This window comes from Nerophis ophidion, linkage group LG09, assembly GCF_033978795.1.
Source record: "Nerophis ophidion isolate RoL-2023_Sa linkage group LG09, RoL_Noph_v1.0, whole genome shotgun sequence".
Taxonomy (NCBI): domain Eukaryota; kingdom Metazoa; phylum Chordata; class Actinopteri; order Syngnathiformes; family Syngnathidae; genus Nerophis; species Nerophis ophidion.
Window position 1 is genome coordinate 5,581,031 of NC_084619.1, and position 26,901 is coordinate 5,607,931.

At 41.4% G+C, this 26,901-nt stretch overlaps 1 protein-coding gene across 1 annotated transcript in view; it reads left to right on the forward strand.

Annotated features, from left to right (window-relative positions):
- Positions 1 to 26,901, forward strand: part of LOC133559760 (uncharacterized) — a 177,077-nt gene that overhangs the window by 81,585 nt on the left and 68,591 nt on the right. The window contains exons 28-41 of the mRNA XM_061911829.1: positions 2,362 to 2,541; positions 2,624 to 2,693; positions 5,575 to 5,655; positions 12,909 to 12,984; positions 13,105 to 13,258; positions 13,397 to 13,468; positions 17,075 to 17,249; positions 17,357 to 17,492; positions 17,561 to 17,699; positions 17,771 to 17,923; positions 19,714 to 19,899; positions 25,466 to 25,628; positions 25,714 to 25,963; positions 26,045 to 26,124. Of these exons, the coding sequence (XP_061767813.1) occupies positions 2,362 to 2,541; positions 2,624 to 2,693; positions 5,575 to 5,655; positions 12,909 to 12,984; positions 13,105 to 13,258; positions 13,397 to 13,468; positions 17,075 to 17,249; positions 17,357 to 17,492; positions 17,561 to 17,699; positions 17,771 to 17,923; positions 19,714 to 19,899; positions 25,466 to 25,628; positions 25,714 to 25,963; positions 26,045 to 26,124 (1,915 nt within the window). The remainder of the gene's footprint in view (positions 1 to 2,361; positions 2,542 to 2,623; positions 2,694 to 5,574; positions 5,656 to 12,908; positions 12,985 to 13,104; positions 13,259 to 13,396; positions 13,469 to 17,074; positions 17,250 to 17,356; positions 17,493 to 17,560; positions 17,700 to 17,770; positions 17,924 to 19,713; positions 19,900 to 25,465; positions 25,629 to 25,713; positions 25,964 to 26,044; positions 26,125 to 26,901) is intronic.

Here is a 26,901-nt window from a genome sequence, read left to right on the forward strand (position 1 = left end):
GCTTCTATCGGCACATGTATGAGATTGCAAGGCATACTGGGTGACACGGAGTACACTGACGGTTGTGATATAGACAACTTTAACACTCCTACTAATATGCGCCAACATTGTGAACCCACACAAAAGAAGAACGACAAACACATTTCGGGAGAAGATATTCACAGTAACACAACATAAATGCAACACCACAAATACCCAGAATCCTTTGCATCCATGACACACCTGACTATGTTATACACCCCGCAACTAAACCCCCCTCTCCCATCCCTGCGTGGTTGAGGTGGGCGGGGTTTGTTGCTCGCGGGGTGTATAACATAGTCAGGCAGTGTCATGGATGCAAAGGATTCTGGGTATTTGTTGTGTTGCGTTTATGTTTGTGTTACTGTGAGGATTTTCTCCCGAAATGTGTTTGTCATTCTTCTTTTGTGTGGGTTCACAATGTGGCGCATGTTAAAGTTGTTTATATCACAACCGTCAGTGTACTCTGTGTCACCCAGTATGCCTTCCAGTCGTGTGCGTGCATCTGCGGAAGCCTCTCACAACATGTTGCTGGACTGGCAAGCAGTTTGTACAAGTTGTAGAAGGTGTTTAAGGCAATGGCTTCATAGCATGCCCTTGTTCTTGTCATCTGGGTGACCACCAGCAGATATTGGCGAGAATAGTCGCGGCTCCCATTGTCTTCCTCATTTTGTGAAACGGGTCGAAATGGCTCTTTGAGTGGTAAAGGTTGCCGACCCCTGCCGTAGTGGTATTTTAGGATTCATATTGAGCCGGAAAAGGGTGGAATGCCATCTCCGGGTTGGGGAGGAGACCCTGCCCCAAGTGGAGGAGTTCAAGTACCTAGGAGTCTTGTTCACCAGTGAGGGAAGAGTGGATCGTGAGATCGACAGGCGGATCGGTGCGGCGTCTTCAGTAATGCGGACGTTGTATCGATCCGTTGTGGTGAAGAAGGAGCTGAGCCGGAAGGCAAAGCTCTCAATTTACCGGTCGATCTACGTTCCCATCCTCACTATTGGTCATGAGCTTTGGGTCATGACCGAAAGGATAAGATCACGGGTACAAGCGGCCCAAATAAGTTTCCAGGTCTCTCCCTTAGAGATAGGGTGAGAAGCTCTGCCATCCGGGAGGAACTCAAAGTACAGCCGCTGCTCCTCCACATGGAGAGGAGCCAGATGAGGTGGTTCGGGCATCTGGTCAGGATGCCACCCGAACGCCTCCCTAGGGAGGTGTTTAGGGCACGTCCAACCGGTAGGAGGCCACGGGGAAGACCCAGGACACGTTGGGAAGACTATGTCTCCCGGCTGGCCTGGGAACGCCTCGGGATCCCCCGGGAAGAGCTAGACGAAGTGGCTGGGGAGAGGGAAGTCTGGGTTTCCCTGCTTAGGCTGTTGCCCTCGCGACCCGACCTCGGATAAGCGGAAGATGGATGGATGGATTGAGCCTCACATTTTGAATGAGAGATAGGTCTGGACTACAGGCAGGCCAGCCCGCACTCTTTTTCTATGAAGCCACGCTGTTGTAACACATGGCTTGGCATTGCTGAAATAAGCAGGGGCGTCCATGATAATGTTGCTTGGATGGCAACATATGTATGTACCTTTCAGCATTAATGGTGCCTTCACAGGTGTGTAAGTTACCCATGCCTTGGGCACTAATACACCCCCATACCATCACAGATGCTGCCTTTTACACTTTGCGCCTACAACAATGTTGTAAATAATTGTCTGAAATTGTGTGGCAGAGGGGTTAGTGCGTCTGCCTCACAATACGAAGTTCCTGCAGTTCCTGGGTTCAAATCCAGGCTCGGGATCTTTCTGTGTGGAGTTTGCATGTTCTCCCCGTGAATGCGTGGGTTCCCTCCGGGTACTCCGGCTTCCTCCCACCTCCAAAGACATGCACCTGGGGATAGGTTGATTGGCAACACTAAATTGGCCCTAGTGTGTGAATGTTGTCTGTCTATCTGTGTTGGCCCTGCGATGAGGTGGCGACTTGTCCAGGGTGTACCCCGCCTTCCGTCCGATTGTAGCTGAGATAGGCGCCAGCGCCCCCCGCGACCCCAAAAGGGAATAAGCGGTAGAAAATGGATGGGATGGGATGGATGTGCAATTCAACTGAATAAACAGTGTCGAAGTATACAGCCTCTATTTAAACTCTCTTTAAAGCAGACCTTGTTGTGATATTTTCGGTATACAGTAAAATATTGTCATCGATGTTGTGCAGATGCTGGTGTATTCACTGGGAATGACTCTCTACTGGTCAGTTGATTTTCACCTACCTCAAAATCAGGTGAGCTCTCTTTATACAAATACAAAGTCACATATTGTGTGGTTAATGTTTCCTGCTCTGGGTGCTTTTTCTCAGCCGGTGCAGTTGAGCGACCATCTAAACGGCCTCCTCCTCAGCATGTGCGAGGACGTGTCCCACCGCAGGCTCAATCTCACCTCCATCCTGGAAGCCTGCGAGTCCCAGCAGAAAGCCTCCAACCTGCCGCCCTCCGCCGACGTCATCAGGCAGCTTGTGGAGGAGGTCTTCAGTGACTCTGTCCGTCCAAGCAGGCTCTGTCCATCCTGGCCTTCTGGTGGGTCGCTGAAGGTGGTCTTTTTTTTTTTTTCTCTCTCTTCAGATGGACCATGGCTCTGACAGCGGCGTGCCACTGAGTGGGCGGAGCCAGATGATCAGAGAAAGGCTTCATGGTGAGTGTGCAGTGTAAAGTTGGGTAAGAGCAACTGTTTGTTTGATACTGGAAAAAAAAGGAAAAAGTATCAGAAGTGAAAAAGATTCCGCTCACACAATCATTGATGGCATGTCAGCGAGGCTAACCAATCGTCATCAAACTTAGTTATTTGTAATATTTAAAGGAACTTTAATATTTACATTTATGCTATTTGTACAAACCTTGTTCCATAGGAGTTGGGAAATTGTGTTCGATGTAAATATAAACTCATAAACATTTGTTTTGTGTTCAAATAATCATTAATTTGATGCCAGCAAGACGTGACAAAGACGTTGGGAAAGGTGGCAATACATACTGATAAAGTTGAGGAATGCTCATCAAACACTTATTTGGAACATCCCACAGGTGTGCAGGCTAATTGGGAACAGGTGGGTGCCATGATTGGGTATAAAAACAGCTTCCTAAAAAATGCTCAGTCTTTCACAAGAAAGGATGGGGCGAGGTACACCCCTTTGTCCACAACTGCGTGAGCAAATAGTCAAACAGTTTAAGAACAACGTTTCTCAAAGTGCAATTTGAAAGAAATTTAGGGATATCAACATCTACGGTCCATAATATCATCAAAAGGTTCAGAGAATCTGGAGAAATCAGTCCACGTAAGCGGCATGGCCGGAAACCAACATTGAATGACCGTGACCTTCCATCCCTCAGACGGCACTGTATCAAAAACCGACATTAATCTCTAAAGGATATCACCACATGGTCTCAGGAACACTTCAAAAAACCACTGTCACTAAATACAGTTGGTCGCTACATCTGTAAGTGCAAGTTGAAGCTCTACTATGCAAAGCGAAAGCCATTTATCAACAACATCCAGAAACGTCGTCGGCTTCTCTGGGCCCGAGATCATCTAAGAGACCCCGGACTGTTGAACGACTGAAGCTCTACATAAAACAAGAATGGGAAACAATTCCACTTTCAAAGCTTCAACAATTAGTTTCTTCAGTTCCCAAATGTTTGAGTGTTGTTAAAAGAAAAGGTGATGTAACACAGTGGTGAACATGCAATTTCCCAACTACTTTGGCACGTGTTGCAGCCGTGAAATTCTAAGTTAATTATTATCTGCAAAAAAAAAAATTAAGTTAATGAGTTAGAACATCAAATATCTTGTCTTTGCATTGCATTCAATTGAATACGAGTTAAAAATGATTTGCAAATCATTGTATTCCATTTATATTTACATCTAACACAATTTCCCAACTCATATGGAAACGGGGTTTGTATTTAATGTCTAAAATTGCTGTGTTTCCCCACTGGCAATTTTTCATTCTGGCCCCCTGGGGCAAAAGTTTGGGCACCCCTGCCCTAGGCTACTAAACACTCGCAGCTACACGGCAGCTAAGCAAACAATAGCACACAAGCTAGGCATACGTAATAGTCTCGTAATTATAGCTGCATATTACTCACCTAAACAGAGTGTCCGAGGCAGATGTGGATAAGAGGGAATCCAGTAACAAACGTATCTGCATCATTCAACTCACTGCGTCATGACTCCTGAGCTTAATTTAATGAATTATTGTGGCCACTAGTTCATACTTGCCAACCTTGAGACCTTCGATTTCGGGAGGTGGGGGGCATGGTCGGGCGTGGAGCGGAGGCGTGGTTGGGGCGGGCCAACTGGAGTATTTCATATATATATATATATATATATATATATATATATATATATATATATATATATATATATGTAGGTGTGGGGGAAAAAAATCACAAGACTACTTCATCTCGAGATGAAGTAATCTTGTGATTTTTTTTCACACACCTACATATTGCGCTCTACCACGATATCGAGCACTATTCTCTGGATAATCCAATTAAGACATATATATATATATATATAACTTGACCTTCAGTGAATTCTAGCTATATATATATATTTATTTTATTACATATATAAATAAAATAAATAGTTGAATTTCAGACGGCACCTATGAAATACACAGTAATAAGAAACACAGTTCTACTAACTGTTCTGTGCTTGCTGGTTACTAAAAAAAGCAACAACACTTACCTTTCACTATTTGAGTAACCTTTGTTCTGCCATTTGCGTCCTGGCGAGAGTCACTTGCCGTCAGGTGCGCAACACCACACAAATCGGCCAATCAAAAAGCAACCCCATAACGCTATAGCCAACATTCACCAGGAGATGGCGACAGACAACATAGAATCACTCTATTACAGACGGCGTCGCCATGGCTGTAAGTTCCTCGTTCTTCTGCTTCGTCTCCTTGTGTGTGCAGTTTTTTTATTAAAATCCGTAGATGTAACGTGATTGGGCAGGCAAGCTGTTTGTATAACAGGAAAGCGGACCTGAAAACAGGCTGTCCCCACTCAGGTCCGCATGGAGCTGGAGGGGGCGTGAATTTCGGGAGAGGCGCTGAATTTCGGGGAGGGTTGGCAAGCATGCACTAGTTGTAGCCAAAAAACTAATATAACCGATTATTTCATAAGGTTTTTCATATCTATATTGTGCTAGTAATTAGAATTTAGTAACATTTTCACTTGATCTAGCCTTTTCTAATATTCCACACCACAAAGTAATACAAGTGTGTCCGGCTGATATTGTAGCAAAATAATATCGATATCGGTACCGATACTCAAGGTGCCAATATCGGTATCGTATCGGGACACCCCCTATTTGACAAATGTAGTCTTTTGTAAGTGTCCAGGTCAACAGGATTATCTTCTTAACCTGAAGCAAGTCTGGGATTAGATTCTTGGCAGTAATCTGATGCTGAGCATGCGGATGTTAGATGCTAAACAACATCACATTCCTTTCATCATCATCATCATAATCGTCATCATCACTATCACTATCACAGTCTGTCACCTGGTGACAGGAAGAAGAGGACCATTAGCAGACTTCACTGACGCGTGTTCTGAAAGGAGAAGATACTCCACAGACTCTGACTCCAAGTCGGGTATGTTCAATTAGGGTGCGCTTTGTTTGGATTGGGAACATTTTTTCTCCTTCAAAAAAAAAAAAGACTGAAAGTGAAAAAATCTGTTCTGGGGTTGAACTATCCTAAGACCTGTACTGAGAGTAGAGGCAACGCTGTGACATACTGTCATTCAAGTGTAAAAATAAGTTAACCTCATGTTAATATTTGTAAGGCACTTTTTACCAGGGAAGTGATTCTCCAGGTCACGGGTAGGGAACCTATGGCTCTAGAGCCAGATGTGGCTCTTTTGATTGCATTTGGCTCTCGGATAAATCTGAGCTAACATGGCTTAACACGATAAATAATGAATAATTCCACTTGTAATCACAGTGTTAAAAATAATGTAAAACATTCTCGTTCATTTTTAATCCATCCATCCGTTTCCTACCGCACCTGTTCAAGAAGTTGCGTTATTGGTAAGAAGTTATTGGTTAGTGTGGGGCTTGCCCTCCTGGGGGTTCTTCAAACCACCAAGCACCGACACGAGAGCCTGTTTCAGGGTTACAATATTGTTTTATTTTTCAATAAGTCTCTCATTTGCTTTTTAGCAATTGTCTTTTTCTCTTTCGTTCTCGCTCGCGCTCTGGCTCCAGCCCCAACCCCGTCTCTCCTCCTGGCTGCTGCTTATTACAGAGTGTGACAGGTGATTAGATAAAAAGGCCCAGGTGGGCCATCTACGCACCTGTTGCTGATTTCAGGGCCGATCATGGCACACCCGCTTCGCTGCAGGCCCGCAGGCCACGCCCCCTCCACAGTTAGCTTCAGAATATCAATGTTATTACAAAGATTAAGAGACGTATTATACTCTAGAAATGTTGGTCTTACTTAGAAATGCACACGTTTAGTTGTGTTCAGTGTTAAAAAAAATATTATATGGCTCTCACGGAAATACATTTTAAAATATTTGGCTTCTTGGCTCTCTCAGCCAAAAAGGTTCCCGACCCCGGCTCTAGGTCCTTAAACAGCAAAGCGCTCCTTACCATGAATTGATTAACGTGGACCCCGACTTAAACAAGTTGAAAAACTTATTGGGGTGTTACCATTTAGTGGTCAATTGTACGGAATATGTACTGAACTGTGCAATCTACTAATAAAAGTATCAATCAATCAATCAATCAATCAAAGCCTTCACACATTGATAGTCTTTGAAAAGCATTTTTGCAATAGGTCCCTGAAAAAACTGCAGCGTGGTCTTGCTCTTTAACGGATCTCTGCAGGGTTTTTACTCAAAAATAGCTAAGCGCTCCTGTTAGGACTTTTTATAGCCGTCAATCCCTAAAACAGCAGTGTTCTTACCATTTAAGGATCTTTGACTAGCGTTTTTCCAGTTGGTCTTTAAATAAAGCGTTGTCGTCTTGCTGTATACAGGATCTTTGACTAACATTTTTGCAGTAGATCCATAAAAACTGGGCAGCATGGTGGTACAGGGGTTAGTGTGTGTACCGCACAATACGAAGGTTCTGGGTTCGATCCCCAGGCTCGGGGTCTTTCTATATGGAGTTTGCATGTTCTACCCGTGACTGCGTGGGTTCCCTTCAGGTACTCCGGCTTCCTCCCACCGCCAAAGACATGCACCTGGGGATAGGTTGATTGGCAACATTAAAAATGGTCCCTAGTGTGAGAATGTGAGTGTGAATGTTGTCTGTCTATCCGTGTTGTTCCTGCGATGAGGTGGCGACTTGTCCAGGGTGTACCCTGCCTTCCGCCCGAATGCAGCTGAGATAGGCTCCAGCGACCCCCGGCGACCCCCGGCGATCCCAAAAGGGACAAACGCTAGAAAATGAATGGATCCTTTAAAACTGCAAAAGTCCTCTGTCTCGACATACTGAGAATCTTTGACTAGCATTTTGTCAGTAGGTCCTCAAAAAGGTCAAAATCTTTGGCTAGTATATTTGCGGTGGGTCCTTAAGACAGCAGAGTGCTCCTGTCATATGGAGCAGGGATTATCAAAGCGCACTCCATCTAGTGCAGAGGTAGGGAACCTATGGCTCTCGAGCCAGATGTGGCTCTTTTGATGACTGCATCTGGCTCTCAGATAAAACTTAGCTGACATTGCTTAACATGATAAGTAATGAATAATAACATGATAAGTAATGAATAATTCCGCTAGTAATCACAGTGTTAAAACTTACCATGTTCATTATTTAAGCCACAGTTACCAGGTAGTCAGTCTGGCAAAATCTCCCCCTTCACAGCCTCGATTGTCTGCTTCATGCCTTGCTATGCTGTTCATTTTGTCGTAAGTTTTGTTATTTATGCCACAGTGCAAGTTTTCGTTATTCATGCCACAGCGCAAGTGTTTTTGTTTCATGTTTTTAGTTTGTAGCCTTTATCCTAGTCTTTTGTTTCATAGCCCAGTTTGTGTACTTCCGCCCTCGTGCGCGCTTTTTGTTTATTCCTTTTTAGTGTTAAAATAAAGATGTCTTGAGTTGTATTCAGTGTTAAAAAATATATACATGGCTCTCACGGAAATACATTTTAAAATATTTGGCTTAAATGGCTCTCTCAGCCAAAAAGGTTCCCGACCCCTGATCTAGTGGTACGCCAAAGAAGTCTGTAAATACTATATGTACTATATATGGAGCATCATTGTTGACGTTTGTGTAATGTTACAGTGGCCAAAAATATCAGAAATACTTGTTAAGCAAAACCCCTGCCTTGTTTTTTAATGAATAATTAGGCCTGCTACGCTACTGGGTAGCCAGGTGTTTTCTGAGGTGCTACTCAGTGTTAAAAACTGGGCTTTTAAACTGTAAAGTTCCACTGTCTTAACTTAGAGCAGTGGTTCTAAAATGGGGGTACTTGAAGGGGTACATGAGATTTAAAAACAAATATTCTAAAAATAGCAACAATTTACAAATCATTTAAATAAATATATTTATTGAATAAAAATATGAATGTAAGTTCATAAACTGCGAAAAGAAATGCAACAATGCAATATTCAGTGTTGACAGCTAGATTTTTTGTGGACATGTTCCATAAAAAGATTTTTTTTTTTGTGAAGAAATGTTTAGAATTAAGTTCATGATGGATCTCTGTTACAATCCCCAAAGAGGGCACTTTAAGTTGATGATTACTTCTATGTGTAGAAATATTTATTTATAATTGAATCACTTGTTTATTTTTCAACACGTTTTTAGTTATTTTTTTATATCTTTTTTTCCAAATAGTTCAAGAAAGACCACTACAAATGAGCAATATTTTGCTCTGTTATACAATTTAATAAATCAGAAACTGATGACATAGTGCTGTATTTTACTTCTTTATCTCAAATTTTTCAACCAAAAATGCTTTGCTGTGATTAGGGGGTACTTGAATTAAACAAATGTTCACAGGGGGTACATCACTGAAAAAAGGTTGAGAACCACTCAAATAGAGGATCTTTGAATAGCGTTTTTGTGGTAATGCCTTAAAAAGCTGCATAGAGCTCCCAGCTTCACACATATAGGACCTTCGACTTACATTTTTTGCAGGAGGTACTCAAAAACAGCAGAGCACTCCTGTCATGAAGAGAATCTTTGACATGTGTATTTCCAGTCGGTCCCAACATCAACCTGGCGCTCCTGTCTTGAAATGCATATGATCTTTGACTAGAGAGCAGTGGTTCGTTCTTAACCTTGTTAACGGTACCGAACCCCACCAATTTCATATATGCATTCGCCGCACCCTTCTTTAGTGAAAAATAAAATGTTTTTTTTTTTTTCAAATTCAAGACAAAGTAGTACGTTTTTGGTAACATTTTAGTATGGGGAACATTTTATAAGTAACAAAGACTTAATTTAGAGTTATTTGGTTAGGGTCAGGGTTAGAGGGTTGGAGTTATTATAAGGCCATGCCGAATAAGGCATTAATAAGGACTTATCCATCCATCCATCTTCTTCCACTTATCCGAGGTCGGGCCGCGGGGGCAACAGCCTAAGCAGGGAAACCCAGACTTCCCTCTCCCCAGCCACTTCGTCTAGCTCTACCCGGGGGATCCCGAGGTGTTCCCAGGCCAGCCGGGAGACATAGTCTTCCCAACGTGTCCTGGGTCTTCCCCGTGGCCTCCTACCGGTTGGACGTACCCTAAACAGGCGTTCGGGTGGCATCCTGACCAGATGCCCGAACCACCTCATCTGGCTCCTCTCAATGTGGAGGAGCAGCGGCTTTACTTTGAGTTCCTCCCGGATGGCAGAGCTTCTCACCCTATCTCTAAGGGAGAGCCCCGCCACACGGCGGAGGAAACTCATTTGGGCCGCTTGTACCCGTGATCTTATCCTTTCGGTCATGACCCAAAGCTCATGACCATAGGTGAGGATGGGAACGTAGATCGACCGGTAAATTGAGAGCTTTGCCTTCCGGCTCAGCTCCTTCTTCACCACAACGGATCGGTACAACGTCCGCATTACTGAAGACGCCGCACCGATCCGCCTGTCGATCTCACGATCCACTCTTCCCTCACTCGTGAACAAGACTCCTAGGTACTTGAACTCTTCCACTTGGGGCAGGGTCTCCTCCCCAACCCGGAGATGACATTCCACCCTTTTCCGGGCGAGAACCATGGACTCGGACTTGGAGGTGCTGATTCTCATTCCGGTCGCTTCACACTCGGCTGCAAACCGATCCAGTGAGAGCTGAAGATCCGGGTCAGATGAAGCCATCAGGACCACATCATCTGCAAAATCTGTAAAAAGCAGAGTCCTAATCCTGCGGTCACCAAACCGGAACTTCCAACGCCTTGACTGCGCCTAGAAATTCTGTCCATAAAAGTTATGAACAGAATGGGTGACAAAGGACAGCCTTGGCGGAGTCCAACCCTCACTGGAAATGTGTTCGACTTACTGCCGGCAATGCGGACCAAGCTCTGGCACTGATCGTACAGGAAGCGGACCGCCACAATAAGACAGTCCGATACCCCATACTCTCTGAGCACTCCCCACAGGACTTCCCGAGGGACACGGTCGAATGCCTTCTCCAAGTCCACAAAGCACATGTAGACTGGTTGGGCAAACTCCCATGCACCCTCAAGAACCCTGCCGAGAGTATAGAGCTGGTCCACAGTTCCACGACCAGGACGAAAACCACACTGTTCCTCCTGAATCCGAGGTTCGACCATCCGGCGTAGTCTCCTCTCCAGTAAACCTGAATAAACCTGAGGAGTGTGATCCCACCATAGTTGGAACACACCCTCCGGTCCCCCTTCTTAAAGAGAGGAACCACCACCCCGGTCTGCCAATCCAGAGGTACCGCCCCCGATGTCCACGCGATGCTGCAGAGTCTTGTCAACCAAGACAGCCCCACAGCATCCAGAGCCTTAAGGAACTCCGGGCGGACCTCATCCACCCCCGGGGCCTTGCCACCGATAAGGACTTAATAATGACTAGTTAAGAGCCAATATGTTACTAATTTGCATGTTAATAAGCAACTAACTAATGGCGAATATGTTCCCCATGCTAAAGTGTTACCATGTTTTTGTTACTAGTGCGCAAAATGAACCGTGCATGAACATCACCTTGTTCAAAAAACAAAACCAAAAACAGTGCATAAACTCACAACAAATTACACACCTGCAAATCAGTCAGCTGATAGGGAGAAGTTCGTATTTAAACGATAAGTCGGGTGTGTTTTGACCTCCGCCGAACCCCTGAGGCCAACTCACCGAACCCCTAGGGTTCGATCGAACCCAGGTTAAGAACCACTGCGATAGTGTTTGCAGATCTTTGGACAAATGAAGAGCACTACTCTCATATAAAGGATTTTTACATGCATTTTTTTGTTGTAGGCCCTTAAAAAGACCACCTCTCACCAGTCATAGAGGATCTTTGACTCATGTTAACATGCTTTTTTTGAACTGTTTCTATGTTAATGTGTAATTGTTGTTTTTGTCAAGGCCATTCTAAAGACGGGCGTTGCAATTTAGTAAATAAATAAATTAGGGGTGGGCAAATTAATGCGTTAATTACGCGTTAACTCATCAATCTATTGACGCCGACAATTATTTTATCGCACATTTGCGTATGTTGTTTACATGCTTTTATTTTGTTAACGCCTTTTCTTAACAAGATGGCGTGGAGGGGCTCTTGGTAAAGATGGAACATTTGGCAAAAATACCGGACAATTCTGCAAATGTCATGGCTGGCTTACAGCGTGGTCACTCCGGGATCACTTACGACCGCCAGACAATTCTGAATGTGGATAGATCGGGCCGTTTTGGACTGAATGAGGCGTGCTTGCTAGACCGGCTAGCTAGCATGGGAATACTTTGCCGGCTACATCCAGCGGCCTGTGAAGCAGCGGAGTATATGTGTTGTCTCTCTATTTATGAATAATGCAGACCAGGAGTGTTGGCTGAGTTCTTAACGTTTACTTTCAGAGCGTGCATATCACAACATACAAGATGCCGTCATGGCGACACAACCTATACCGGGCTACCGCGCATGCTCCTCACTCCTGTTGCATGCTGGGTAGGGTAGTTCTTTTTTCCCTGGCTCATAACATCACAATATAGTACCATGTATATGATGCCTTCAGTTTATCAAAGCACCAAGCAAACAATCGGAAAATTCCCATCATATCAATTCCTAGATATGGTCATAATTATTTTAAGTGCACTACGCAGAATAAACACAACATTATTAATATTGCTACTACGGATAATTTGATCAAAGATTCACTAAAACAGCCCACTACCTATAATATAGGTTTTTTAAACATAAGACCCTGATGAAAAAAAATGTTTCTGCTGTTACCTCAGAAATTGCCTGTTCAGATGTTATGATTGTGGCTCAGAGATTTGTGTGTAGATTATATTTATTTTCCATAACAAACAGGATAACTTAAATACCCTGGCAGTGGCAATAAGCTTAAATGTTTGTATTGACATTTTTGGAGTTGATTTTCATCAAATATGCTATTTAACTGCTACTGTTTAACAAGGACTGATTTAAATTGTGTTTGCACAACAAATGTTTTGGCGCTTTTGTTCATGTGGGAGAATATTCCAATAAAGGTGCACTACACACTACTTTTGAATTCATTATTGGGCTTTGCGTATACGATGCAGTTAATCGCGATTAATCAGAGAAATAGTGCGATTAACTTCGAATAAAATTTTTAATCGTTGCCCAGACCTAAAATAAATACATAAATACTAAATGCTGCTTTGTATAATAATAGTGATAAGAGAATTCAACTCTACCAGATTAAGTTAGTTAAGTAGCCATTCTTTAAATATGTTTTTTCTGGTCTCCCAGGGAGTTTACCTCAGAGATCTTGGAAGCACAGACCAAGGAGCTCACCGACACTTCTGTACCAGTCGTCTTTGGAGAGGCATGTATCGCAGCACATGATCTACCCTTTTTGCTGTCTGTTTATGTTCACCTTACATAAGTTCCTCTTTTTTTAAACTTGACCGACTTGATCCACCTCACCTTGCCCCGTTACCTCCAGGCTCCCCCGAGGGGCTCGTCGGAGGGACAGCACCTGCAGTTGGGTGGGCCGAAGCCCCCACCACGACGTGTCTCCGAAGGCGTCGGGCAGGTCTCACAGTCCTTCCATCACTTTCAGTGAGTCCTCCATCAGCCTGAGCCAGAGGAAAGCCAAGGTAAGAACAGATTTGTTTATAAAAGAGACTCGTCGGGTAACAAGCATGCACATCTGGTGAAGATATTTTCATCGTTCTCAAGTCATGTGGGAGGTTATTAGGCTTATTACAGTACCTGTGATGCATTTTTCTCACCAGGCTTTGGGTCCAGAGTTTATCCGAATGGCTGACGAACAGCAAATTGTTCTGGAGCTTCCAGGGTCTATTGTGGTAAATCACTTTTTGTCTTTTCTTGGATGCTAAACTACATTTGTTAAGTTGCATGATGTACAGGTAAAGGGGAACTCCACGTTTATAAAAAAAAAAAAAAAAATGGATGTTCACAATCGTTATTAAAGACATGACTGATGGATTTTTTTTTAACGCATTCTATTTTGTAAATCAAAGTAAATAAAAGCCAATGGGAGCTCCTCTATTCCGCCCGATAAAATCCAATAAACAAGCATTCAAAACCTACCAACAATGTTCCTTTTACATTTTATGACTTAAAGGGGAACATTATCACCAAACCTATGCAAGCGTCAATATATACCTTGATGGTGCAGAAGAAAGACCATGTACTTTTTTAACCGATTTCCGAACTCTAAATGGGTGAATTTTGGCAAATTAAACACCTTTCTGTTTATCGGTCTTTTAGCGGTGACGTCAGAATGTGACGTCACTGAGGTAACACACCCGCCATTTTCATTTTCACATTACAAACACCGGGTCTCAGCTCTGTTATTTTCCGTTTTTTTGACAATTTTTTGGAACCTTGGAGACACCATGCCTCGTGGGTGTGTTGTCGGAGGGTGTAACAACACTAACAGGGAGGGATTCAAGTTGCACCACTGGCCCGAAGATGCCAAAGTGTCTGCCGCCAGACCCCCATTGAATGTGCCAGAGTGTCTCCACATTTTACCGGCGATGCTAAGACAGACATGGCACAGAGATGTATGGATAACCTGCAGATGCATTTGCAACGATAGTCAACGAAATCACAAAGGTGAGTTTTGTTGATGTTGACTTATGCGCTAATCAGACATATTTGGTTGCGGCGTGACTGCCAGCTAATCGATGCTAACATGCTACGCTAATCGACGCTAACATGCTATTTACCGGCGGTGCTAAAGCAGACATGGCACAGAGATGTATGGATAACCTGTAGATGCATTTGCAACTATATTACGTTTCCTTCCACCCACATTTAATGCGAAAAAAACACTTACCAATCGACGGATTTAAGTTGCTCCAGTGTCAAAAGATGCGAAAGTCCTGATCGTTTGGTCCGCACATTTTACCGGCGATGCTAACGCAGCTATTCGGCCATGCTACGGCTATGAATAGCGTCAATAGCTATTCGCTCAATAGCTTCAGTTTCTTCTTCAATACTTTCATACTCCAACCATCTGTTTCAATACATGCGTAATCTGTTGAATCGCTTAAGTCGCTGAAATCCGAGTTTGAATCCGAGCTAATGTCACTATATCTTGCTGTGGTATTCCCATTGTTTGTTTACATTGGCAGCACTGTGTGACGTCACAGGGAAATGGCCAGTGTCTTCGCAGAGAGCAAAAATAAGGCACTTTAAAGCTTTATTTAGGGATATTCCGAGACCGGTAAAATTTTGAAAAAAACTTCAAAAAATACAACAAGCCACTGGGAACTGATTTTTATTGTTTTTAACACTTTTGAAATTGTGATAATGTTCCCCTTTAACAAAAAAAGGTGAAATAACTGAAAACATGTTTTATATTCTAGTTTCTTCAAAATAGCCACCCTTTGCTCTGATTTTTGCTTTGTACACTCTTGGCATTCCCTCAATGAGCTTCAAAAAATAGTCACCTGAAATGATTTTTAACTTCACAGGCGTGCTTGAAGCTTATCAAGAGAATGCCAAGAGTGTGCAAATCAGTAATCAGAGCTAAGGGTGGCTATTTTGAAGAAAGTAGAATTTAAAACATGCTTTCAGTTATTTCACCTTTTTTGTTAAGTACATAACTCCACATGTGTTCATTCATAGTTTTAATGCCTCCAGTGACAATCTACAATGGTCATGAAAATAAAGAAAACACATTGAATGAGAAGGTTTGACCTATACTGTACATATATACTAGGGGTGTGGGAAAAAAATCGATTCGAATATGAATTGCGATTCTCACATTGTGCGATTCAGAATTGATTCTCATTTTTTTTTTAAATGGATATTTTTTTATTTTATTTTTTTATTTTTTTTTATCAATCCAACAAACCACTACACAGCAATACCATAACAATGCAATCCAATTCCAGAACCAAACCTGACCCAGCAACAGTCAGAACTGCAATAAACAGAGCAATTGAGAGGAGACACAAACACCACACAGAACAAACCAAAAGTAGTGAAACAAAAATGAATATTATCAACAACAGTATCAATATTAGTTATAATTTCAGCATAGCAGTGATTAAAAATCCCTTATTGACATTATCATTAGACATTTATAAAAACAATAGTGTCACAGTGGCTTACACTTGCATGGCATCTCATAAGCTTGACAACACACTGTGTCCAATGTTTTCACAAAGATAAAATAAGTCGTATTTTTGGTTCGTTTAATAGTTAAAACAAATTTAAATTATTGTTATTATAAAAGCTTTTTAAAAAAAAATCTACTACTCTGCTGGCATGTCAGCAGACTGGGGTGGATCCTGCTGAAATCTATTTATTGAATGAATACAGAATCCTTTTTTCTAATCAGAAAAATATAGTTTTTGGAAAAAGAATCGCGTTGAATCGAAAAAAATAAAAAATATATCTATATTTAATCGAATCGCGACTCCATGAATCGATATTGAATCGAATCGTGGGACACCCCAAGATTCGCAGCCCTAATATACAGTATACTGTACATTATATATATATATATATATATATATATATATATATAGTGTATATACTAGGAGTGTGGGGGAAAATCGATTCGAATACAAATCGAATAGTTTACGTTGTGCTTTGATTCTCATTTTTAAAAAATAGTCTTTTTTTATTTTTTTTTATTTTAACCAATCCAACAAACCACTACACAGCAATACCATAACAATGCAATCCAATTCCAAAACCAAACCTGACCCAGCAACACTCAGAACTGCAATAAACAGAGCAATTGAGAGGAGACACAAACACCACACAGAACAAACCAAAAGTAGTGAAACAAAAATGAATATTATCAACAACTGTATCAATATTAAAAATCCCTCACTGACACTATCATTAGACATTTATAAAAAATAAAAAATAAACAATAGTGTCACAGTGGCTTACACTTGCATCGCATCTCATAAGCTTGACAACACACTGTGTCCAATATTTTCACAAAGATAAAATAAGTCATATTTTTGGTTGGTTTAATAGTTAAAACAAATTTACATTATTGCAATCAGTTGATAAAACATTGTCCTTTACAATTATAAAAGCTTTTTTTTTTTTCAAATCTACTACTCTGCTAGCATGTCAGCAGACTGGGGTAGATCCTGCTGAAATCTATGTATTGAATGAATACAGAATCCTTTTGAATCGGAAAAATATCGTTTTTGAATCGAGAATCGAATTGAAAAAAAATCGATATATTACCGAATCGATATTGAATCGAATCGTGGGACACCCAAATATTCACAGCCCTAGTATATACTCTGTGAATACTGTATACATATATTATATTGTATACCCCAGAACACCTCATTATGATGCAGTGCAGTTTTACACCACTGCAAAACTCCTACAGCAATAATAAACATTTCTCGTATTGAATCTCACAAGCCTACCTCAGAAAGTGATTTTTTGGTGTGCATCTGCAGTCCAGAAAGGGCCGGCTGTGTTCGTCTCAGAGAGAAGTGACGGTGGTGCTGCCGAGTGGGCAGTACGTGGTGGTCCGCTGTGACGTCAAGTCTCAAGCGAGAGACGTGTTTGACATGGTGGTGGCTCACGCTAATCTAGTCGAGCACTTCTACTTCGGTCTTGCCTTCCTGGATGGTGAGAAAATCAACAAACAGTCGCATGAATTCTGGACAGTTGTCTCAATATTTGTGTGGTATTAGAAGTTCGTAAGACAAATGGCTTTTATCTTCGCCATTCTGCAGATGATGAATATTTTTTCCTGGACCACGAAACCAAGATCTCCAAAGTGGCTCCCGACAGTTGGAAAAAAGGGCAGATACTTTCCTTTTTGGTGTTTCTACGGGTCAAGTTTTTTGTTGACGATAACGCCTTCATTTTGTAAGTACCGGATGCATTCTCACTCACGCATGCAGGGTTTTATTTCACCGGCTGTGGTTTTGCTCCAGGCACAGACTGACGCGCCACCAGTACTACCTGCAGTTGCGTAAAGACATCCTGGAGGACCGCATTTACTGCAACGAGGAGACTGGCTTGTTTCTGGCCGCTCTCGCTTTGCAGGCTGAATTTGGGGACTACATGCCGGAGGTACGGCAAAAAAAAAGCCTTCTGGTTGTCTCTTTCAGAATTTATTGAAGGTTTGCATGGGTTTGTTTTAGTTGTACGGGAAGAGTTATTACCAGCCAGAGCATTACGTGTCCAAGAGGATGCTGGAGAGGCTGGCTTTGCCCAATGTGAAGGAGGAGTTGCCGAGACTACATGCAAGTCATGCTCCGATGGGACCTGAAGAGGCGGAAACAGAATATCTGAAGGTACATTTTTCTTCATAGTTTTGAAACCAATTTACTGTTTAGGACAGTGGTTCTCAAACGTTTTTTGTCATCCCCCACTTTGGACAAGGGGGAGTTTTCAAGCCCCTTTTTCTCCGATTAATGGCGATTAACTGCATTGTATACGCAAAGCCCAATAATGAATTCAAAAGTAGTGTGTAGTGCACCTTTATTGGAATATTCTCCCACATGAACAAAAGCGCCAAAACATTTGTTGTGCAAACACAATTTAAATCAGTCCTTGTTAAACAGTAGCAGTTAAATAGCATATTTTATGAAAATCAACTCCAAAAATGTAAATACAAACATTTAAGCTTATTGCCACTGCCAGGGTATTTAAGTTATCCTGTTTGTTATGGAAAATAAATATAATCTACATACAAATCTCTGAGCCACAATCATAACATCTGAACAGGCAATTTCTGAGGTAACAGCAGAAACATTTTTTTTATCAGAGATCTTATGTTTAAAAAACCTATATTATAGGTAGTGGGCTGTTTTAGGGAATTTTTGATCAAATTATCCGTAGTAGCAATATTAATAATGTTGTGTTTATTCTGCGTAGTGCACTTAAAATAATTATGACCATATCTAGGAATTGATATGATGGGAATTTTCCGATTGTTTGCTTGGTGCTTTGATAAACTGAACGCATCATATACATACGAGACAATAAAAAGCATAAAGTGACTAGTAAATCTGACTAGAGAGGAGTAATGCTGATTCCCAGTGTGCTGAGGGGGTGGGAGTCAGTATTTCCTACCTCAAATGCTGTGCAGGCTTTTTATTGTGGATTAAATATTTAAATAAATATGGTAAATATTCCACAATCATGTCACGTTATCGATGGGAAAATGCATTTTTAGACAATAAGAATTGCCTGAGCGGCTAGGAAACACTGAGAGTAAGAAGCAATATAAAATGGATTAGAAAGGATGGATTAAAAAAAAAAAAAGTTTAATTTGTGACGGGCCGCAGTTTGGGGACCAACACTTTAGTACAGGGGTCGGGAACACTTTTGGCTGAGAGAGCCAAAAAGCCAAATATTTTAAAATATATTTCCGTAAGAACCATATATTTTTTTTAACACTGAACACAACTAAACACGTGCATTTTTAAGTAAGACCAACATTACTAGAGTATAATAGGTCTCTTATTCTTTGTAATAACATTGTTATTCTGAAGCTAACTGTGGAGGGGGCGTGGCCTGCGGGCCTGCAGCGACAGGTGCGTAGACAGCCCACCTGGGCCTTGTTATCTAATCACCTGTCGCTCTGTTATAAGCAGCAGCCAGGAGGAGACAACTGGGCTGGGGTTGGAAATACTATTTCTGGAAACTTATTGAAAAATAAAACAATATTGCAACCCCGAAACTGGCTCTCATGTCGGTGCTTGGTGGTCCGAAGAACCCCCAGGAGGGCGAGCCCCACACTAACCAATAATAAATAAATAACTTCTTACCATTAACGCAACTTCCTGAACAGGTGCGGTAGAAAACGGATGGATGGATTAGATTAAAAATGCATGAGAATGTTTTATATTTTGAGCATTATTTTTAACACTGTGATTACAAGCGGAATTATTCATTACTTATCATGATAAGCAACGTCAGCTCAGATTTATCAGAGAGCCAGATGCAGTCATCGATTGAGCCACAGGTTCCCTACCCCCGCTTCAGTAGAATAATGCTCCAAGTCTTAAAACTGACAAAAAAGCACAATGCTTCAATAGCGCCAGTGGCACTAATGAACTCTATCGACGCTTGTTGTCAGATTGCCCAACAACTGCCAGAGTACGGAGTTATGTTCCACCGTGTGGGCAGAGAAAAAAGGCCTGTGATCGGAGAATTGGTTTTGGGGATCTGTGCCAAAGGAATGATTGTGTACGAGATGAAGAACCAGCTCCGGACTGTCACTCGACGCTTCCTCTGGAGAGAAACCGACTCGATTTCCACTGGGGTAAATATAAGGCGCTAACAGACTTCTTCTCACTTGTTAAATCAGAGCTTTTCTTCCTGTCGCTCACACACACTAGTGACCTGGATGGACACAGGACAGACACTTGAACAGAATCTCAAATGCTGCTAATTTTAAGATAGTGTTCATCATCGATTTCCAATGGGGTAAATATAAGGCGCTAACCGACTTATTCTCACTTGTTAAATCGGAGCTTTTCTTCCTGTCACTCACACACACTAGTGACCTGGATGGACACAGGACAGACACTTGAACAGAATCTCAAATGCTGCTAATTTCAAGATAGTGTTCATCATCGATTTCCACTGGGGTAAATATAAGGCGCTAACAGACTTCTTCTTACGTGTTAGATCAGAGCTTTTCTTCCTGTCACTCACACACACTAGTGACCTGGATGGACACAGGACAGACACGAACAGAATCTCAAATGCTGCTAATTTTAAGATAGTGTCCATCATTGATTTCCACTGGGGTAAATATAAGGCGCTAACCGACTTCTTCTCACTTGTTAAATCAGAGCTTTTCTTCCTGTCACTCACACACACTAGTGACCTGGATGGACACAGGACAGACACTTGAACAGAATCTCAAATGCTGCTAATTTTAAGATAGTGTTCATCGATTTCTCTGGGGTAAATATAAGGCACTAACCGACTTCTTCTCACTTGTTAAATCAGAGCTTTTCTTCCTGTCACTCACACACACTAGTGACCAGGATGGACGCAGGACAGACACTTGAACAGAATCTCAAATGCTGCTAATTTTAAGATAGTGTTCATCATCAATTTCCACTGGGGTAAATATAAGGCGCTAACAGACTTCTTCTTACGCGTTAAATCAGAGCTTTTCTTCCTGTCACTCACACACACTAGTGACCTGGATGGACACAGGACAGACATTTGAACAGAATCTCAAATGCTGCTAATTTTAAGATAGTGTCTATCATCGATTTCCACTGGGGTAAATATAAGGCGCTAACAGACTTCTTCTTACGCGTTAAATCAGAGCTTTTCTTCCTGTCACTCACACACACTAGTGACCTGGATGGACACAGGACAGACATTTGAACAGAATCTCAAATGCTGCTAATTTTAAGATAGTGTTTATCATCGATTTCCACTGGGGTAACTATAAGGCGCTAACCGACTTCTTCTCACTTGTTAAATCAGAGCTTTTCTTCCTGTCACTCACACACACTAGTGACCTGGATGGACACAGGACAGACATTTGAACAGAATCTCAAATGCTGCTAATTTTAAGATAGTGTTCATCACCGATTTCCACTGGGGTAAATATGAGGCGCTAACCGACTTCTTCTCACTTGTTAAATCAGAGCTTTTCTTCCTGTCGCTCACACACACTAGTGACCTGGATGGACACAGGACAGACACTTGAACAGAATCTCAAATGCTGCTAATTTTAAGATAGTGTCCATCATCGATTTCCACTGGGGTAAATATAAGGCGCTAACCGACTTCTTCTCACTTGTTAAATCAGAGCTTTTCTTCCTGTCGCTCACACACACTAGTGACCTGGATGGACACAGGACAGACACTTGAACAGAATCTCAAATGCTGCTAATTTTAAGATAGTGTTCATCATCGATTTCCACTGGGGTAAATATAAGGCGCTAACAGACTTCTTCTCACTTGTTAAATCAGAGCTTTTCTTCCTGTCGCTCACACACACTAGTGACCTGGATGGACACAGGACAGACACTTGAACAGAATCTCAAATGCTGCTAATTTTATGATAGTGTTCATCATCGATTTCCACTGGGGTAAATATAAGGCGCTAACCGACTTTTTCTCACTTGTTAAATCAGAGCTTTTCTTCCTGTCACTCACACACACTAGTGACCTGGATGGACACAGGACAGACACTTGAACAGAATCTCAAATGCTGCTAATTTTAAGATAGTGTCTATCATCGATTTCCACTGGGGTAAATATAAGGCGCTAACCGACTTCTTCTCACTTGTTAAATCAGAGCTTTTCTTCCTGTCGCTCACACACACTAGTGACCTGGATGGACACAGGACAGACACTTGAACAGAATCTCAAATACTGCTAATTTTAAGATAGTGTTCATCATCGATTTCTCTGGGGTAAATATAAGGCGCTAACCGACTTCTTCTCACTTGTTGAATCAGAGCTTTTCTTCCTGTCGCTCACACACACTAGTGACCTGGATGGACACAGGACAGACATTTGAACAGAATCTCAAATGCTGCTAATTTTAAGATAGTGTTCATCGATTTCCACTGGGGTAAATATAAGGCGCTAACCGACTTCTTCTCACTTGTTAAATCAGAGCTTTTCTTCCTGTCACTCACACACACTAGTGACCTGGATGGACACTTGAACAGAATCTCAAATGCGGCTAATTTTAAGATAGTGTTCATCATCGATTTCCACTGGGGTAAATATAAGGCGCTAACCGACTTCTTCTCACTTGTTAAATCAGAGCTTTTCTTCCTGTCACTCACACACACTAGTGACCTGGATGGACACTTGAACAGAATCTCAAATGCGGCTAATTTTAAGATAGTGTTCATCATCGATTTCCACTGGGGTAAATATAAGGCGCTAACCAACTTCTTCTCACTTGTTAAATCAGAGCTTTTCTTCCTGTCACTCACACACACTAGTGACCTGGATGGACACAGGACAGACACTTGAACAGAATTTCAAATACTGCTAATTTTAAGATAGTGTCTATCATCGATTTCCACTGGGGTAAATATAAGGCGCTAACCGACTTCTTCTCACTTGTTAAATCAGAGCTTTTCTTCCTGTCACTCACACACACTAGTGACCTGGATGGACACAGGACAGACACTTGAACAGAATTTCAAATGCTGCTAATTTTAAGATAGTGTTCATCATCGATTTCCACTGGGGTAAATATAAGGCGCTAACCGACTTCTTCTCACTTGTTAAATCAGAGCTTTTCTTCCTGTCACTCACACACACTAGTGACCTGGATGGACACAGGACAGACGAACATAATCTCAAATGCTGCTAATTTTAAGATAGTGTTCATCATCGATTTCCACTGCTTCTCACTTGTTAAATCAGAGCTTTTCTTCCTGTCGCTCACACACACTAGTGACCTGGATGGACACAGGACAGACACTTGAACAGAATCTCAAATGCTGCTAATTTTAAGATAGTGTCCATCATCGATTTCCACTGGGGTAACTATAAGGCGCTAACCGACTTCTTCTCACTTGTTAAATCAGAGCTTTTCTTCCTGTCACTCACACACACTAGTGTCCTGTATGGACACAGGACAGACACTTGAACAGAATCTCAAAAGCTGCTAATTTTAAGATAGTGTTCATCATCGATTTCCACTGGGGTAAATATAAGGCGCTAACAGACTTCTTCTTACGCGTTAAATCAGAGCTTTTCTTCCTGTCACTCACACACACTAGTGACCTGGATGGACACAGGACAGACACTTGAACAGAATCTCAAATGCTGCTAATTTTATGATAGTGTTCATCATCGATTTCCACTGGGGTAACTATAAGGCGCTAACAGACTTCTTCTCACTTGTTAAATCAGAGCTTTTCTTCCTGTCGCTCACACACACTAGTGACCTGGATGGACACAGGACAGACACTTGAACATAATCTCAAAAGCTGCTAATTTTAAGATAGTGTTTATCAATGAAACTGGTTCATTAAAAACTGTAGAACAGCTAAGAATCATATTTTAGTGCAGGGGTCAAAGATGCGATGCCCGTAAGGACCAGATGAGTCGCCCGCTGAGCTTTTCTAAAAATAGCTCAAACAGCAGCACTTACCAGTGAGCTGTCTCTATTTTTTAAATTGTATTTATTTACTAGCAAGCTAATCTCGCTTTGCTCGACATTTTTAAGAGAGACAAAAGTCAAATAGAATTTGAAAATCCAAGGAAATATTTCAAAGACTTGCTCTTCACTTGTTCAAATAAATTCATTTATTTTTTTACTTTGCTTCTTATAACTTTCAGAAAGACAATTTTAGAGAAAAAATACAACCTTAAAAATTATTTTAGATTATTTAAACACTTTTGGTTCACCTAGAAGGAAGGGGGGTAGCCCACTTGCCCACATATGCGGTCCTCTCCAAGGTTTCTCATAGTCATCATTGTCACCAACGTCCCACTGGGTGTGAGTTTTCCTTGCCCTTATGTGGGCCTACCGAGGATGTCGTGGTGGTTTGTGCAGCCCTTTGAGACACTAGTGATTTAGGGCTATATAAATAATAATTGATTAATTGATTTACTTTTTAAATTCCTTCCTCTTATTTCCTGACAATTTAAATCAATGTTCAAGTAAATTAATTGTTCTTATTGTAAAGAATAATACATCAATTTTGATTTAATTCTTTATTTTAGCTTCTGTTTTTTCAACAAAGAATATTTGTGAAATATTTCTTCAAACTTATTAAAATTCAAAAAAATTATTCTGGTAAACCTAGAAAATCTTTATAATCAAATTTAAATCTTATTTCAAAGTCTTTTGAATTTCTTTTAACATTTTTGATCCGGAAAATCTAGAAGAAATAATGATTAGAAATATAGCTTGGTCCAGTTTGTTATATATTCTAACAAAATGCAGATTGGTTTTTAACCTATTTAAAACTTGTCATCAAAATTCTAAAATTAATCTTAATCAGGAAAAATTACTAATGATGTTCCATAAATTCTTTTTTTAATTTTTTCAAAAAGATTCGAATTAGCAAGTTTTTCTCTTCTTTTTTTCAGTGGAATTTTGAATTTTAAAGAGTCAAAATTGAAGGTAAACTATGTTTCAAAATGTAATTTTCATTATTTTCCTGTTTTCTCCTCTTGTGGGGCGGTTTAGCTCGGTTGGTAGAGCGGCCGTGCCAGCAACTTGAGGGTTGCAGGTTCGATTCCCGCTTCCGCCATCCTAGTCATTGCCGTTGTGTCCTTGGGCAAGACACTTTACCCACTTGCTCCCAGTACCACCCACACTGGTTTAAATATAACTTAGATATTGGGTTTCACTATGTAAAGCGCTTTGAGTCACTAGAGAAAAAGCGCTATATAAATATAATTCACATAATTCACTTGAACCGTTCAATTAAGTGTTTTTTTCATCATTTATTCTCTGCAAAAAACCTTCCGTAAAAGGAAAAAAAAATGGACGGAAAGAGACAGAAATACCCATTTTTATTACCGGTATATACATATAGATTTATTTATTAAAGGTAAATTGAGCAAATTGGCTATTTCTGGCAATTTATTTAAGTGTGTATCAAACTGGTAGCCCTTCGCATTAATCAGTACCCAAGAAGTAGCTCTTTGTTTCAAAAAGGTTGGTGACCCCTGTTTTAGTGCAATGTACCAGTAGTTATTTTACTGATAAAACAATTGTATGATTATGTCCTTAAAAATGAGGGGTAGTCTTATATTTGGGTGAACACAGTAATAGTTTAGTCGCCACAAAATACAAACATGATTATTAAAATGCAGAATAACATGATTAAGATTGTTTAGAATGCTATATTGTGTGATATATTCCCTCTCCCCAGCGACGTAAACTAATCATCGAATGTGGTGGACCAAGTGGTAAAAAGCACAGTTTTACAACGGAGAGCTCAAAAATAGCACAATACCTCCTCAACCTCTGCTCCGCCCAGCACAAATTCCACAGCGAGATGACGTCACGACAACAGAACCATAGTATGATGCCAGGTAACGTAGTCCGAGGACCTCAAATCCAAAAAGTGCGGCTCTCAGAACGACACGAGCGTCCGTCTCTTTTATGTTCCCCTCCTAGATGAAAGCTTGTCGGTCTACCCGGGTTGTAACATGAACCTGAAGCGGATATCGTGCTCGGAGGGCATGTTGAACCATGTTGGTTTAGCACCGGGTCAACCCGAGTCGCTTTCCAAATCCTGCGAGGATCTGACCGCCAAGTTGGAGGCTCGACTACGGCAGCAGAGGGAGATGAGGCGGGAGATGAGCAGGGAGATGAACAAGGAAGGGACGGGAGAACTCAGGGATCTGAAAGAGCGTCCCTACTGGAGGTAGCGGCTTATGAGAATGTCATTCACACTGGAGTCTTTTTGCATGATGAAAGCTGTTTGTCATTATGTTTTCCACTAAAGCACGCCCGAGTCCATTCCCAGGATGATGTCCAGCGTTTCGCTGCAGAAACAAGACTGGGATGCTTCTTCTTCCATACGAGGTAAAGACATTTGTACTTGTGGAACCAATTAAAAATGGCAAGATCGAAAATATTTGACAATTCAGGTTTTCACCAAGTCTCGTATAGTCGTCGGGCGCAATAGCTACAAAAGCAAATTACTGCCGGGTTCTTCTTGCATTGACAGCTGTGGCTGTAGGCGACATCATGATGTTACTGTGGCTTTTTTAATACACCTCAAGATGGCAGTAGCTGCATTTTAAGTATCTTACATGCTCAGCATTCAGCAGTTTTATCTTATCGAACCATATATACAAACCCCGTTTCCACATGAGTTGGGAAATTGTGTTAGATGTAAATATAAACAGAATACAATGATTTGCAAATCCTTTTCAACCCATATTCAGTTGAATATGCTACAAAGACAACATATTTGATGTTCAAACTGATAAACACTTTTTTTTTGTGCAAATAATCAACTAGAATTTGATGCCAGCAACACGTGACAAAGAAGTTGGGAAAGGTGGCAATAAATACTGATAAAGTTGAGGAATGCTCATCAAACACTTATTTGGAACATCCCACAGGTGTGCAGGCTAATTGGGAACAGGTGGGTGCCATGATTGGGTATAAAAGCAGCTTCTGGGAAATGCTCAGTCATTCACAAACAAGGATTGGGAAACGGTCACCACTTTGTGAACAAATGCATGAGCAAATTGTCAAACAGTTTTAGAACAACATTTCTCAACGGGCTATTGCAAGAAATTTGGGAATTTCACCATCTACGGTCCGTAAAACCATCAAAATGTTCAGAGAAGC